A 16,829-nucleotide genomic window follows, 5' to 3' on the forward strand; every position below is an offset into this window, starting at 1 on the left:
CAAACAACTTTCTTACAAACATAACTGACAAAACTAAAACCTTCGAGTTAAAATGAAAGACATATTATTTTTAATGACAAATGCGCGAATTTTGCCGGGAAATCCTACATTACAAAGGACAAATATCAATGATAATGGCTAGTACAATCGATGATTATTTGTATTTCGATCCGAACGCTAAAGAGAAGGATCTTTGCTTATTAAGTTTTCGGATCACCCCACCCCTGCCCTTTCTGTACTTACTCTGCGATACCGTACAGGTAGTGAAACGGGGGGATTCCCGTATGTGCACAGTGGTGTCATGCCCTTTGATCAACCACAACTCGTCGCGCCCATGATCGGGATTAGCTTAAAGCATTCATATCCCAGCTCGCAGCTTGATAACAGGATAACACCAGGCTTCCTTTCCGATATGTTCAAGGATTTATCCCATGCCCATACACTTCTTTACATTATCACTCGGACGGTATCAGGCAAACTGCTCAACGGGTAAGTTTAACTTAGCAAGTTTAACTTAGCAACAGAGCAGGGAATGAAAAATAATTTGTCGGTTCCTGCCAGGCATTTGCTATAGGTGCTTATAGTGGTGCTAGTTTCCATCAAATGACATCTTAGAATCTAGACATGCATTTGTATGTAATTCATAATTCTCAGAATGGTCGAAAAACGATCTCGCCCTAATTGTGTGTTTTGATCCTTGCCTTGGTTGGTGGTAAAGGAATTCTCATTTAACTGCTTGACTTTACTAAGTTGTCTAATTCCACGTCGTTTAGTGTATGTACTGCACATGTACATGTATATTCAGACTTTCTTTGTCCGGACTGGTGGTGTATCCGGACAGTTGATTTAAAACAGCAATTTGTTGAAGTTTACAAGCAATATTTCATAAATCCTCTCAAACCTATGTTGAAAATTATCATAAAGGATAAATATTCACGAATTGTTAGTGCTGTGATCGGTTGACAAATATTGCCCGTCAAATCGGAGTGTCCAGACACCCAAAGCCCCAGATTCCCCTTAGCCAATGGGTAAATGCCCATTTGCATTGGCTGCAAGCCTACCTGTACATGTAGCATTCAATACCTTAAATATACATATACAATTTCATAAAGTACACATACAACTTTAAATGGTAGAACTTTATAATACCCGGGCTTTGGGGAATAAATTATTATTTGTGTTATAAATATTTTACATTTTTACCTGTATAACTTTGATTGATACAAGTACTTCTATGCAATATTTGTTAAATGTGGCAGTCCTTTTTTTAATTTTAGATTTTTAAATATTTTCAAACAAAAAGTATGTTTCTTCAATATTATTAATTATGCAAATTTGCCTCATTAAAGTGCATGAGACCATGAAGATTCTTCCATAGCCGCCACTGTAGGTCTATACATGTCGGAAACTATATCTAATTTCATTATCTCAATACAAATTAAGTCATATGGGTGGAGTTTGCTGATCGTCTGAAAATGGGCATTTGGTTCGAATGCTTCCCAAGGAGTTGGATTATGTGCATACCTTGTGTGCGGGCAGCCTTGAATCCAATGATCCGGGTAATAATACCAGTAAAAGTACCAAGAGTGTGTACGTGTGCGTGTGTCATTAGATTTGTATACAGACGTGTATCTTTTTTCTTCTTCCAAATATATGTTATTATTACTTCTGCGCCTGGTGCATTCAATTGTCAAGCCTTACTGGCTTTTATGGATGCACCATTTTCCATTTGTACTATGCTTAAAACCTTCATATTTTCTTCATATTTTGAATGCTGTCATGTCAATTTATATGTAATTTTGATATTTTTACATGTTATGAAATTCAATATTTTATGTGTGTATATATTGTCATGATGATGGAAATACATTTCAAATCAATTCAATTCAATTCAATCAGATACGATTGTTTACGTCTGATGACCGACATTTAACGTCACCATCCGGAAGACTAAGATACATGGTAATCCTTATAGTCACTATATAAACCCCACATATTATTATTGTATCCTTCTTATTACTGTAATATGTTAGATCTCATGAATACAATTTCGAATAGCATGTTACTTCTTTTATATCAAAGCTGTCATTTTCCGCCTTCCAGTGATATATGTTCAATACTGTACAGTTAATGAATGATATCCCACTTCTGTCAACTATAAGAATGAGTATTTGGATATCGTTCATACAAAAAAAGAAAAAAACTAAGGATAAATTGCGAGTTAAATCAAATACACAGATTTGTAAATATTGTATTGATAAAAGAAAATTACCATTTTGTTCCAAGTCTGCCTACCAAGTAACAATTAATGTATGCAATTTTCATTCTGGCTTTTAAGATATAATCATTTGTATAGGGTAAATTAAGATAATTTGCAAAAAGGCACTTTAAAAAAGGAACTATGAACACAATCTGATTATATTACGAAAATGGTCTATTGCAATTTTCTTTAATTCAAGTACACGCAGCAACTTAATTAGCTTCCTGCATGCACAGTTACTGCACAATCAAAGCAAACGTACTTTGGATATTGTAGACTTCTAGTGCAAACAGAGAATCCCAACATCAGCCCCCCCCCCCCCCCCGCCCCACCCCCTCGTTTTCATTCTTTCCCAATCTGTCTGTAGAAAATCAGTCCGGTATTGTAACTAAACATGTAGTATTAGGGTAGGCATGTGCTTTATCATGATCCTTATTAAAAGCATGCATCACTTCATCACTTCAGTCATTAATAGATTAGGGGGGTATAACTCCCCCTTACTACATTGTGTTATTTGAGGGCATAGTGCCCCCTTCAAAACATCCTTGATCTACCGGGGTGGGTTCAGTCTTACCTTTTTAACATATCAACATGAAATTGAAGTTCCCAGCATATATATTTTTTGTGTGAAAAAAGCTGATTTTGAAGCAAACAAATGATTCACATAGCAAAGAACGGTTCTACGAATTTCTGTCTGAGGCCATTTTAATTGATGTCTGTTTACATGTGTGTGTTCAGATCGAGTGACTGTTTTAATATTTACATATAATGGTTGAGAATCAACAATGCTGTATGATTTTGAATATAGAATACAAATTTCCCCCTTCAATATTGGTCTCTTACATGCACTCTAGAAGTGTTTGTTAATGACATGCTAAGCCCACTTGAACCAAGTTATCAAGTTCTGCCAGAGAAAGCAAATTGCTTTCTGTGACTTCTGCCAGGTTTGTTTTATCTTTCAGCTGATATGCTTGGAAATAAATAATTATAATAACTCACCCCAATCTGATTATGACTCAGGTACTGCACATTGTATTGAGGTACTTTGAACTTCATTGCATCGTAAATGTAGATATAAACGTCATGATTACTACTATAAAGCTTCCAAAGTATAGTTAAGAACTCTGCTTTGTTTTTTATTTGTTACAGACTGCTCTCTGCAGAACATTCAGATAATAAATTAACATTCAAAACATCAGAACCAATGACATAGTAGAAAAAAGACAAGTCCAAAATAATAGAATAGCCTGATAGAGAAGGTTAACCTATGGAAATGATTGAGAAGTGGGTATTTAAGGTGGAATTAATATAATCACTGACAGGTGTGTAAGGGAGAGGCATTTTAGGTCCTGAAAAACAATCTTAGATATCCGTCACAATTCCTTCTGATAAAGAATCTGAGTTTATCAACGATTGTTCTCTTTTGTTAAGGATATTGTTAAGCAAACAGGGTGTTGTTGAAGCAATAGACTTTAGGCACTGTTTGTTCAGTACTGGAACTTGCACCTAATTAAAAATGCGTATTGTACAGTTTATACTCACAGCGAATGTTGTCATGTTGTATGGACGTGTCAGTACGACATGCTATGTGCATCCTGCATTTTTATGGACAAAATATTATGGCTTATAATTCATGAGCTAAACAATGTTAAGGTGTTCACCAGGCTAGTTTAAGAAGTTGGTTTTTTTGCCAGACCGAGGCTTTAGGAACTGAACTGTGGAAAAAAATCAAAGTTTTGCATGTCTTACCGACTAGCATTTTAAAGTTATTCTACATGAAATGTAATATCACCATCCAATATGCAATATAATTATCTCTAATCGCTGTAAAACACTAACCATATCCTTATTCAGTGTATTGTAGCATTTATAATTTGAAGGTTTATTTTGTGTGTAGATTAAATGGTAGTACATGTTTTTTTCTTCCATAGAGCATGTAAGCTATAACTTCAGGAAAGAAATTTACCTTTTCTGGAACGTTAAGATATCTAGCTAGCATAGTTCAGCATTTTCCATCTTTGAAGATAAATTGTTATAGAATGGAATCGCCCAGGTGTGTTTGTAGTGGTGAATTTCCGTTTGGTCTACAACCAGTACGTCTACTACCCGAACAGTCTACTCTATACCCATACGGCTTTATCCAGCACGTATACTACCCATATGGTCTCATAATGATTTCTTCTAATTCCAAGTTTGTGTATTAAATGCCCATTTCATCGACCATCCATGAGGTATAATAATCATTTGATGATTATTCTTATTTGAGATCAAATATTTATTAAACCATGTGTACGGTAAACAAAACGGACATACAAGGTAATACAAAGTTTTGGTATGGGGTCATGAATTTCGTTCAAATGAGCATATTGGAAGCATATGCGATCCTACAATAAATATTCAGTGATCGTTGCCGCGGTTGAAATCGAGTTTGAAGTTATGAACTTATAAATGATAAAGTATTCATGTTGGATAGCTCCCTCCCAGGGTCAAGATGTTTCTTGCCTTAAATCGACCAATTATCTATTCCCGTTTGGAAATTATATATGTCAACTATTTATTCTGAGATGTTCATGGTCACAGTTACCATTGTACGGTCGGAGGTGCTATTTATTTATTTTTTATTCACATTGTAATGGGCAGATTAAAATGCATGAAGATGGAAGAATATTTTGGTATGTTTATTATCATATCAATTATCATTATTATGATCAGTAGTAGTAGTAGTAGTAGTAGTAGTAGTAGTAGTAGCATTCATTTTATTGTTATTGTTATTATTGTTTTTATTGTTATTTTATTATTATCATTTTTCATTGTAATTATAATTATCGTTATTGATGTGATCATTATTATTATTGTTATAATTATAATATTTGTTAAATATTATTATTATGTTTTTTAAATATCACTATAACTATTGTTATTATCATTACTATAATTTTGTTAGGCCTGTGATTAGTGTGGTTATTATCATTAGTGTTAATAGCAGAAGTAGTAGTATTAGTTGTATTTGTATTGTTATTAATATTATTATTTTTACTACTAATACTACGAAGTACAGGATTTGTAAATTATCGAGACGATGAATATTTGTCCATTAATTTCTCTGTTCACATTATCATTTCAGTTTCAAGCATGTTGAAGGGACAGATACTAGCGGTTTTCCTGTACACGGTCTGTTTCACAGGCCTTAGTGAGCAAGCTATTTTGACTTGTGGTAAGTACAGTATGGTAGAGAATGTATTTCTAAGATTCGACTTGAATGTGTATGTGTAATTGCATATGACGGACGTGTATCAATCAGATATCATTATTAACGTTTTGGGACCGATCTTTAACGTCACCATCCGAAAGACGTAACTCAGTTTCATAACGGGGTCACTCGAAATAGTTTGTAGGCGAAGACCAACAAAGGACCAAGTAAACGTATCGCTAGACCAATTAACCTGACCTGAAATTGAATAAGAATATTTGTATACTCGTTTAATTTCTTATTTTATATTAGACCTGTCATTCTTAATCTTAAGAGTAATTGTGGCGAAAATCTCAACAAAAGTTGAGCAAGAACAATGCCACAAGAAAGGGGCCGGTGTAATATTGACATTTTTTTAAAGATTATTGTTCCTTTCAGGATACCGGTCAGTAGGTTTCATTCTATCTTATTGTAAAAGGCTATGTGCAGTTTGTTGTATTTGTTAAACTTTATATTGTCAGTTAGAACGACAGTCTCTGTGACGTATTTTTTCTTTAAAATGTTATCTTAATCTTATTATCAAACAGCAACGCTAACTCAAAAGAACAGTTAAAAATGAAGTCTTGTTTTATTCAAGAATGTAGATGTTCAATGTGAAGAGTGTTTACATAGTGACTGCTCTCATTCTCATTGCAGACGGAGGTGATGAAATTATTAAGGGCGATGTCAGAGTCGTTGATGGTTACCAACGGTCTGGAGCAGCAGATTTGATTTTCCTTGGAAGTGATCAGAACTTGACTATAATTGACGGAGACATTGTCAATACTGGGGTATGTATGTATGCGTAAAGATACATGTGAAAGCTCAGAATTTCTTTTCTAATGTTGGCATTGTTAGGGATCCGCCCTAGCATTTAGGGAAGGGTTTTTTTTCATTTTACTGTTTAGAAACTTCTTGCATGAAAATATGCCAAAAATGGAAATATTGGGGGTACAGACTAAATTTTTGCGTGTCCATGTATAAGTTTCAAGTCCTAATTTTAGGGATGCATTATTTATATCAGTCATTCACATTCATTTAAAATTCAAGTATACCTTATTTCCATCAGTCATTCTTACTCATTCAAAGTTCAGGACACATGATTTCCATGAATCGTTTATTATTATTCATTCAAAGCTGATGATAAATGTTTTTGTTTTCGTCAGTCAATCACACTCGTTCAAAGTTAAGGATAAAATACTGATGGGATACCGGTGTGTGCATGGGTAATTCGTTTGGCTTTTATCCAACATTTTTGTTTTATATTCTCAGAGAGAAAAAAAGGGGCGAGGAAAGGTAAAGTGAAAATAATATTAGTGATTATAAAATCTAAATATATGAAGTTAAATATAAGTAAAAAGGAAAGACGTGCATTGCACTGTTTGACTTTGCTTAACGTGATGACATATAATAAAGCACACGGCAGCCTTCATGACTATGTGACATTTTAAATCGGATTAGCCGGATAATGAATTCGACAAGTCTCGACAAGTCAATGGAAACGAAATATCTATGAATATGTATATGTATATACATGTATTTTATAACTGTTTAATTATTTATCTCCTTTTTGTTTTAGTATTTGGGGGTATGTTATAGTACAGGTTTCACGGGTTGCTACAAAGCAGATTCTGATGTGGTGAGTAATAGATAGCTCCTGTATTCAAAATATATGGCGAGCCATAGGGAAAATAACTAAATATATTACATCCCTGAAAAGTACATGGGTCAGTATCAAAATGTATTCAATGTTTATAAGCAATATATGCGCTTTTAAAATATAAAATATATCTGTGTAAGAATATATGCGATGGGTTAAATGAATAAATGCGTTATTAAAGTATTCTGAATATTTAAAAAAATGCATGCGCTATCAAAATATACACTTTGTTGATGTTAATACATTCTTTATTAATTTATGCAAACACAAACTTATATGCAAACAAAATATATTTATGTGCAAGGAAAGAAAATTGGTTAAACACAAAAACTAGATTGGACAATTTATATGTGCCAAAACATAAATTATATCGTTAGGTCCCGTAATATATACGTGCCCTGATGTTTTTGTGATTTTTGTTTGTTCGCATGAGATTTCTGTTCGTACCAGAAAATATGTTAGCACAGAAAAATAAGAGCTTTTTTTATTCAAACTTGAAAAATATGGAATTACTGAAAATAGGCTCATATGGTTCAAAAACTATTTAAGTAATATGAAGCAAGTAGTATACTCCAAAGGAAAACTATCTGATATAAGAGAGCTTTCAATCGGGGTACCACAGGGCAGTGTCTTAGCTCCCAATTTGTTCCTAATATTCATTAACGATATATCTGAATGTATAACTGAAGGCGCCTGCACCATATTTGCTGATGATGTTGTAGTCTTTGTTGCAAAAAGTAAGTTAGATGACGTCAAAAAGAAATTACAAAAAGATATTAACGCTCTAAATAATTGGTATAATCAAAATCGATTACGCATTAACACAAGTAAAAACAAAACAATACTTATCAAATTAAGATCCTCTGACATATTGAATATATTCATAAAAGATGAACTGATCGGTCAGGTAAAATTTATAAGATACTTAGGTATTGTGATTGATGAAAACTTGAAGTGGAATGTATATTTAAGAGATTTATGTAAATCTATTGCTTATAACATTTATTCTCTAGGAAAGCTGAGTATATTCCTAAACTCAGAACTATTGTACACCCTTTATAAGTGAATAATCCAACCCTGTATAGACTATGTAATCTCTGTATGAGGAAACTGCCCAGCCAGCTACAGAGAGAGATTGCAGAAAAGAGCTTCTGGATATGTAACTAGTATCTCTGACTATGAAATTTCAAGCGGCAACGCATCGATAAAACAACATTCCTGGCAAACTATTGACCACCGCCGTGATTATTTTCTGGCTATGCTTATGTTCAAATGTGTAAGGGGCATTGCTCCACCTCGCCTATCAAACGAAATAGAAATGTATTTCGACCGCCATGGCCTTAATACAAGGAATGCAAACTCTCTACATGTAGTATTGCCCAAACCTAACGTGACCTTATTCAAACAATATTTTAAGTATGCTGGAGCAGTTAATTGGAAAAGTTGACTGTTGACAGCTTTAAACACCAATATAAATAAATCTTCCTTTTAATCGACAAAATGTGTTCACTGCCGTTCCTCCTTACTACTACAGCATTGTATGCAATAATACTAAAAATGATTGCTAGCCCTATTGTCTAAGAAATTACATATACTGCTATTTTGTTTTTAACTACTCTTATTGTCAAGTCTTGAAATTTGTTTCCTTCTTTATGCAGAACCATTATGTAAAACAGCCTGCGAGCTGATCAATGTTATCCTGTTAAAAGATTTTTTAATCAATAAATAAATAAAAATATATTTAATAGTAAAAAATAAAAATATATTTGCACTCCTTTGCCTTTGATAGTCTTTGAATACTGGGCATTCCTTTCAATTTGTATTTGTCTTGGTTTTCCATCCTCATCAACGCCAAACATTACCAGGTTTCCTGCATCAATTCTTATATTGCTATACATAACTCCCGAAAATAAAATTTGTAGAGGTGATCTGCTTTCAGATCGTAGAATATGGTTGCTTAACATTAGAGCAAATTTCTCTAATGCAAAGTTGATTCTTGGCAAATAAACATTATAAGGTAACAAATATATATATATATAACTCAGAATCTCGATACAGGACACCAATTCCCTCAAGGTAGAAAAAAAGTATTTAGTTGTAAACATAGAATATTTTGATTACCCATATATTTCTAATAAAACATCGAATATATTTCAATGGCGCATTATATTTCTTATAAACATCGAATATAATTATGTCTATACATATTCATACTGACCCATACATTTTGCAGGGATCGAATATATTTAGTTTTTTTCCCCTATGGCTTTCCATAAACCTCCACATATAGTTCTAGAGCAATACTCCCTTGACAATTAACCCCCGGACAATCACCCCAGGCCATTTACAAGCGGGACAATTAGCCCGGGGAAAAAATCCCTTCATGACAATCACCCCCGAGTGTGTGTATTTTGTGTTGGGGGGGGGGGAGGGGCGCACATGATATCTTGTATTTAGGCAAATGTCTTAGGGGGTAATTGTCCACGGGGGGGGGGATGTCCTCGAAAGGTGAGTGTCCTAGGGGTGATTTTCCGGGGGGGGGGTTATTGTCCTCGAAAGGTTATTTACCAGGGGGTATTTTTCCCGGGGTGATTGTCTTGGGATAAATTTGTCCTGATACGGTCATTTATAATTTACTGTAATAATTGAATTGAATTGAATTGGTTTGGTTTGTTGAGAAATCACATCAAACAAGCAGCTCGCAGGCTGAAAATGTTCAATTTATAAACAAGTTAAAAATAATAATAACCAGAATCCTCGTGTGACTTAAACTTTCATGAATCGTTATGGACGGTTATTTTCATGGCAACAATTTTTGTTGGCAAAGTAAAAATCTTGTTGTGTTGTATTAGTTGTGATTTAACTGCATTCAGCTTTTGCGAAACTGAATCGCTTGCGATTGTACTTCATAAGCCCTAATTTATTAACGATGATGCTAATGATCAAGCATTATACCTTTGAATATGAAACGACACTAATGGAATTGAGTTCATATTACAGTTTAAAATAAATGTCATTTCAACTGCGGTGTAAATTGGATGAATATAAATCTCTTCAGTGTAAGTTCAAAATCATGTTATAAACTGTGCACAAAAACATATGGGAATGAAAATTGAAGGGATGAAATTTTTCACAATATGAGGGGAGTAAAATGTGTATAGTTATGCACCGTCAATGCAAATATAGGTACTATGAATTACCTGAATTTTGCAGTCAACTTGGCAAAGTCACTAAAATCAAATTTGTTGCCAGTGTCGCAGCTTGTAAAGAAAAGTGATTAAAAGTGATGCGTTGATTATTTAAGAATTAATTTCTACCTTTAAATGTGTGTATAGGAGGATTGTGATAACTACATTAGAGGAGTGACTACGCTTGGCCAAACCTGCAATAGTAGCAGTTGCAGGGTTTTAGCATGTGGAACCAATGCTGAACTTCCACGGTGTGCATTCTGCGATTATGATGGTTCAATGGTAAGATACGATTTTAAATATCCTTTTATATGGCCAATCTGGCTACAACCCTTAGCACGAGACATACTTCCCCTGAGACCGACAGCCCGCGATACAGAAAGCCCATGAGACCGCCGCACAGTGGGCCAGGGAGGAACCAAAGTGCGCCAAAACTCATTTCGTATAAGTCCAGAGGAAATGTTTGGATTTCCAGGGATTTCCGCTTTTAATAAATTGTATTACCAACATTGTTCTCCAATGTCACATGTATCTAACATTTTAATACCACCATTTTCTCTAATGTCACATGTATCTAAAATTTTAATACCACCATTTTCTCTTTTGTCTAAGCTTTAAGTTGATACCAAATTTGGCTGCCCGATTCTGCCCGTTATTATGTTAGAGCCGTTTTCCTTGCAACGTTGCCCCGGAAAAAATGTGTTTATTTTGGTCCGAGGTGTCAGAAGATGTGTCACGCGCCCCCACGTGATTTATGACCGCGAATCCTTCATGATTAAGCCGCGGACCAAGACAAATTAAGAAAAATGTCGGGGCAATGTGGCAAGGGAAATCGGCTCTTACATAACAACGGGCAAGATCGGGCAGCCAAATTTGGTATCAACTTTAAGCTTAGACAAAAGAAAAAAATGGTGGTATTAAAATATTAGCGGAACTCCGCGGAAATATAAACATTTCCAGTAAATTAATAAAAACAGGGACAGTTAGTCAATTTTTCAGTGAATTACCCTAGAACATATCATGAATATTGTGTTTCTATTAATTTTAACCCATTCATGCAACGAAATGAACTATCAGGAATATGTGAGAGCAATTTCATATCAACGACTTAAAAACTTTATGTTAAATTGAAAGATTTATGAAATTAGTCACTTTTGCACTAAAACTGTAAATATGCAGGATTTTGCTGTATGAAGGAGTACATTTATATCCCTATCGTGCATACCGGAATTAAATATTTTCCTCAGTGTTTCACCTTTCAACTGGGCTAGAAAAAAATTGGAAAAAATAGATCACCCAAAACTAGTTTTGGCGCATTTTTGGTTCCTCCCTGGCCCACTGTGCGCCGGCCCCCGATACAGACAGCCCATCTGCCGAAAGTGAATTCGGTTTCATTTACTACAATTTTAGAACTCTCCTAAAATCATTTTCAAGAGACCGAATCTAATCATTGTTTGACATGTTAATTTTTACATGAGATTTGCAAAAGTATTCCAACATATTATAATTCTAATGCCAAAGTAAAATGAGTCTTGGTGAATTCACAGGTCTCTCTGTTCACTGGCGGTCTGTAGGTTGCCAATCTATCTTCAATTTTGAATTATTTTTTACGAACGAGAAGTAAATATATCCACTCTCTTAAAAAGTATTATAGTTACATTTAGGTACAGTCATGAAACCTGGATCAAATAAACAATGAATTCAATATTTTAAGAAGTAGTGTAGGGTAATTTGAGCTTTTATCTTAATCCTTGATTTTCCTCTCTAATTTACAGCTGAACTGCTCGTTTATCGAAAATGACCCACCCCAGGACCTCCCTTACGATGGTACTACTCTTTACACTGGATGCACTTCAGACAATATTAACGGACAAGAGGTGTTCCAATATCGGAAGAATGACAATGCAACATTCCTTTTTCATGGTAAGTCCCCCCCCCCCCCCCCCCGCCCCCCAACTCCGTGAACGGAGGGATACCATGCGTGTTACCCAAATGTCCGGTGAAGGGGTACTTTTCACGCACCAAAGTCCGGCTCGTAGTACACAAAAATGCGGCCCACATTGACTTTTACACACCGGACTTAGGGGGTGTTTTCAAAAGGAGGGAACACGCACATGCGTACCCTAAATTATACTGAGTGGGGGGGGGGGCGGCAGGCGCGTAAAAAAACGCCGGCCAAAAAAAAAAAGAGAGAACAAAAGAAGAAAGGAGATGAAGTAGGAAGGAAAAGGATTAAGAGTCGAGAACGGTACAAAGAATCGTCTTCTTTCTCTAATAATTCAATGAAACGTCAGAGCTTCCGCGCTACGCGCGGAGGGAGGGAAACTTGATTCAAACAAGGATTAGGAGTCGAGGACGGTACAACGAATCGTCTTCTTTCTCTAATTAAACGTCAAAAGAAACTGAATTCAGACGAGGATTTTGAGTCGAGAACGGTAAAAAGAATCGTCTTCTTTCTCTAATAATTTAATAAAACGTCAAAGCTTCTGCGCTTCGCGCGGGAGGGGGAGGGGGAGAACTGAACTCAGACAAGGATTAAGAGTAGATCGAAAACGGTCTAACGAATAATCTTCTTTCTCCAATAATTTAATGAAACGTCAAAGCTTCTGCGCTCTGTAAGTGATTCGCTCACTACTCCCCCCCCCACCCCCCCCCCCTAAAATTAAATCCTGGGTACGCGTTTGGGGGCGGGGGTAAGTTGCAGAGATTACGTGGTACATGTATATTGCAATGGCATGGCAGGTCTGGTAATTGTTTAGTGTCTCAAACTCCCGATCATCCAGAAAATATTCTTTGTTTGTTCAATGTGGGGTTCAATGTGGCTATACGACTGTAAATTTATAATATGGTAGAAATAAAATAAAAACATACATGATCATGTCCCTGCTAGATGCATGTAAAACGTGAAATTTATGCGGGCATCTTGCTGTTGAATACACGAATACAAAATTAATATTTTCGATCACACTGAAACAGGAATAGGAGGAAAAAGGGCACTTTAGTATAAAAAAAAAACATAATTTTCATGAAAATTCATAGCAGTTTAAAAGAAAATATCACAACATTGAAAGAAAAAGTAATGATTTTAGGCCTTTTCGAATACAAATAGATGTAAGGTTAGCATGTCGTATTCTCAAGGAGCATACCTAATAATTAGTAATTGTTTTATACATATATAATATATATTGGAACTTGCACATCGACCAATGGATGGCATTTTAGAGTGCTTTTCATCCGGTGAAGGAGCTACATGCTACATGTACATGTATGTACTTGGCAACTAGTCATTCAAGATTCTAGATATTATGCCCAATTCACGGTCGGTATGCTAAACTGTGCTTATTTATTTATAAATGTACTATTATTATTATTATTATTATTATTATTCTACTACAGAAGGTAGAATTTACTATGGACTTACGATAGAATCTGACGTCCCAAAATCCATCGTTGGCTTGGCATCAGTCACCTTAGCCGGAGTAATAACCGGAAAAGTTATCACAAGGACCGATTCTGAGAAAATGGTTGCTGATGGTAAATATATTTCTTTGGTTTGATTAATTTCTAAGTTTCGTCTGATGCCTTTCTACATGTTCATGAACTTGTAGTTATAGTAATAAAAACACCCTTACAAAGTATGTTCAATATTAATAAAACTTAATGTAAGAAATGATATATACTTGACTAGGTTATTTTTTGCCCATTTGCGATGCAGTTGTTTATATATCACATATCAAACATAATATTGTTCTCCTTCATTTATTCTTCTTTATATTATCGTCGATGTTGAATGTCGTGTTTTTAATATCATATTAGTATCATCATCATTATGATATCCATATTGATATTGAATATTATACATCAACAAGTCTTCTTCTCCTTCATGTTTTATTCTTCATGTTATTACTATTATCGATGTGATTTTGTTGTTGTTAATATTATTGAAGTACTATTACCATTATCCGGATTTCTATGTTGATATTGATATTGATTTTAGTATCACACATCAATGAGTCTGCTTTACCTTCATTTCTTATTTGATTTGATTTATTTACCAACAGCAATACATATCATACAATAGTTTACATATACAAGAAGAGAAACTATTGGTTGGTCAAAGGGGGCCAGATAGTATCACATGTGCTGATGGATATGGATATCTTACATGTGCTATTCTTCTTATTATTATTATCATCGATGTTGATGTTGTTGTTACAAATTCAGTATCATCACCATCATCATTATAATTTACATTTTCCTTTGTTATGAATTCAGAGGCACAGTTTGTAGGAACACCTTTTGTCAGTGGTGAGTTTGTCTACTTCCTCTTCCGTGAGTCAGCACAGGAGTTTGCTAGCTTAAGTGCAGGCCAAGGTATCAGCGTAAACACCTACTATAGCCGAATCGCAAGGATATGCAAGGTCAGTTTTTCCCACATGTTGGGTTCTTTTATCCACATGAAAGATTACAAGATCATCTTTAAGCATAGACATAAGAAAAAATCAAGATTGCAAGGTGACAATTCTTCATTTTATCCTTGAAAATCATCAGTCACCAAAACAGGTTTCAGTCTTGATGGAATTGTTCGCTGTATCATCCTTGAATATTACATCTACAAGGAGATAACGCAGTGTACTTTTTACTCAAAATAAAAACTACATGTACGGTAGACTAGTCCACGCAGGCCTATTATAAAAAAAAAAATAGGAAGGGATCCAAAGAAGGATTCGGGTTCTGTGAGCAGGCTTTTATGTTATTCTTTGTTTGTTATTTTCGTATTCATTTACCAATATTCCATAGATTGTTAGGTAAGTTTCTTAATGTTGCTTGATACATTGTAGCTATGCACACGATTGTTTTCAAGTGATGGGTGATTATTCTGTAAGTTGAAGAATATGCTTACGGTGATTATTTTGCATTTTGAAGATTGCATTCTAAATTTAACGACCACATTTCCATAAAATACTGCATTATTTTTTAATTCTCTGGTCTGGTAATGGATTTTTTTTTTTTTTTTTAATTAAGCATTAATTAGGCACGGTAATAATGATGGCAGCTTTGCCAGAGGCGGGGCAATGATAATGGAGTGTATTATAATTACTATTAATAATAATATTATTATTATTGTTAATATTATCAGGTGATCTTCAGATCGGCAAATCACCTCTTGATTTCGTCAAAATCTTTCTCTCTTTATTTGTTCTTTCTCTACATTTTTTTAAAACCCATACCTTCCAATCACAATCAAGTTTCACCACTTAACTACCGAATTTCAGTCCATTGTGACATTAAATTACGTCATGCCTGCATGTTAGAAATCACTCAGCGGCTGCCTAACTTTGCCAAAATCTAAAAACGTGCTTCCATTAACCACCAAATTTATGTTCAAATATCGAACCTAACAAATATTCCGCTTTCTGGATTTCATTTTGCTAATCGGTTTAACATGACTATTTTTCTGTCAATTTGTTTTCTTCATGTTCGTAGCACGGTATGAAAACAAAATAAGTTGCAAATGCTTGACCCGGTAAGCAGCCGTCTTCCCCAAAACACCCTTTTTACGTGTAATTGAAGGCCAACTGCCAACTTTCATGTGTGTATTCATAATTTGAGGGTGGATAATGTGATTTAATGTATTGCCAATGAACGTTGATTTGAACCGTGGACCTTGGATTGAGAGTCCGTGACCACGACATCTGATAACGTACCGTTCTTGTTTGTTTTGCAGAATGATGATGGGGTAACTGTTTCTAGTACTGTGACCCTCACCAGTTTCTTAAAGCAGCGCCTTGTATGCTCCCAAAATTATTCCGATGGTTCTTCTTTGGATTATAATGAGATACGTAAGTATAAACAGTATGGAAGAGTGTTTACGACGACGATAGTGATGATGTGACGGGATCATCATGGAGATGTCGGTGGTTATAATGATAATGATGGTGTGAATAAACTTGTTATAGAAATGGTTGTATGATAACAAGATTGTGATGTTGATGCTAGTAATAACGCGATCTGAATGGTATAAATGATTACGATGATGATGGTAGTGGTGAAGACAAATGATTATAATGTAAAGATGGTGATGATGGTGGTGGTAGTGGCGATAATGATGATGACGATTGTTGTGGTGATACTGTTGGTGGTGATGATGATGATGATGATGATGAATATGATTATGATGTAAAGATGGTGGCGGTGGTGGTCGTGATAATGACGATAAGGTAAAGATGGTGGTGATGGTGGTAGTGGCTATAATGATGATGATGATGAATATGATTATGATGTAAAGATGGTGGTGGTCGTGATAATTATGATAAGGTAAAGATGGTGGTGATGGTGGTAGTGGCTATAATGATGATGATGATTGTTGTGGTGGTAGTGTTGGTGATGATGATGATGATGATGATGAATATGATTATAATGTTTTGATGATTGTTGTGGTGGCGGTGGTGGTGGTGATAATGATGATGATGATTTTTGTGGTGGTAGTGT

The 16,829-nt window shown here is 35.0% G+C and overlaps 1 protein-coding gene across 2 annotated transcripts in view; it reads left to right on the forward strand.

Moving 5' to 3' along the window:
• Positions 1–377: 377 nt before the first annotated feature.
• The window catches only part of LOC100894015 (semaphorin-4A), a 34,129-nt gene continuing 17,677 nt past the window's right edge, over positions 378–16,829 (forward strand). For both annotated transcript variants that reach the window (XM_030993005.1, XM_030993006.1), the window contains exons 1-9: positions 378–489; positions 5,385–5,474; positions 6,147–6,280; positions 7,069–7,128; positions 10,485–10,619; positions 12,113–12,260; positions 13,734–13,871; positions 14,613–14,758; positions 16,066–16,180. In XM_030993005.1, coding sequence (XP_030848865.1) covers positions 432–489; positions 5,385–5,474; positions 6,147–6,280; positions 7,069–7,128; positions 10,485–10,619; positions 12,113–12,260; positions 13,734–13,871; positions 14,613–14,758; positions 16,066–16,180 — 1,024 coding nt within the window. In that variant the 5' untranslated portion in view covers positions 378–431. The remainder of the gene's footprint in view (positions 490–5,384; positions 5,475–6,146; positions 6,281–7,068; positions 7,129–10,484; positions 10,620–12,112; positions 12,261–13,733; positions 13,872–14,612; positions 14,759–16,065; positions 16,181–16,829) is intronic.

This window comes from Strongylocentrotus purpuratus, unplaced genomic scaffold (assembly GCF_000002235.5).
Source record: "Strongylocentrotus purpuratus isolate Spur 01 unplaced genomic scaffold, Spur_5.0 spur5_scaffold_20, whole genome shotgun sequence".
In the NCBI taxonomy this organism is placed as follows: Eukaryota; Metazoa; Echinodermata; class Echinoidea; order Camarodonta; family Strongylocentrotidae; genus Strongylocentrotus; species Strongylocentrotus purpuratus.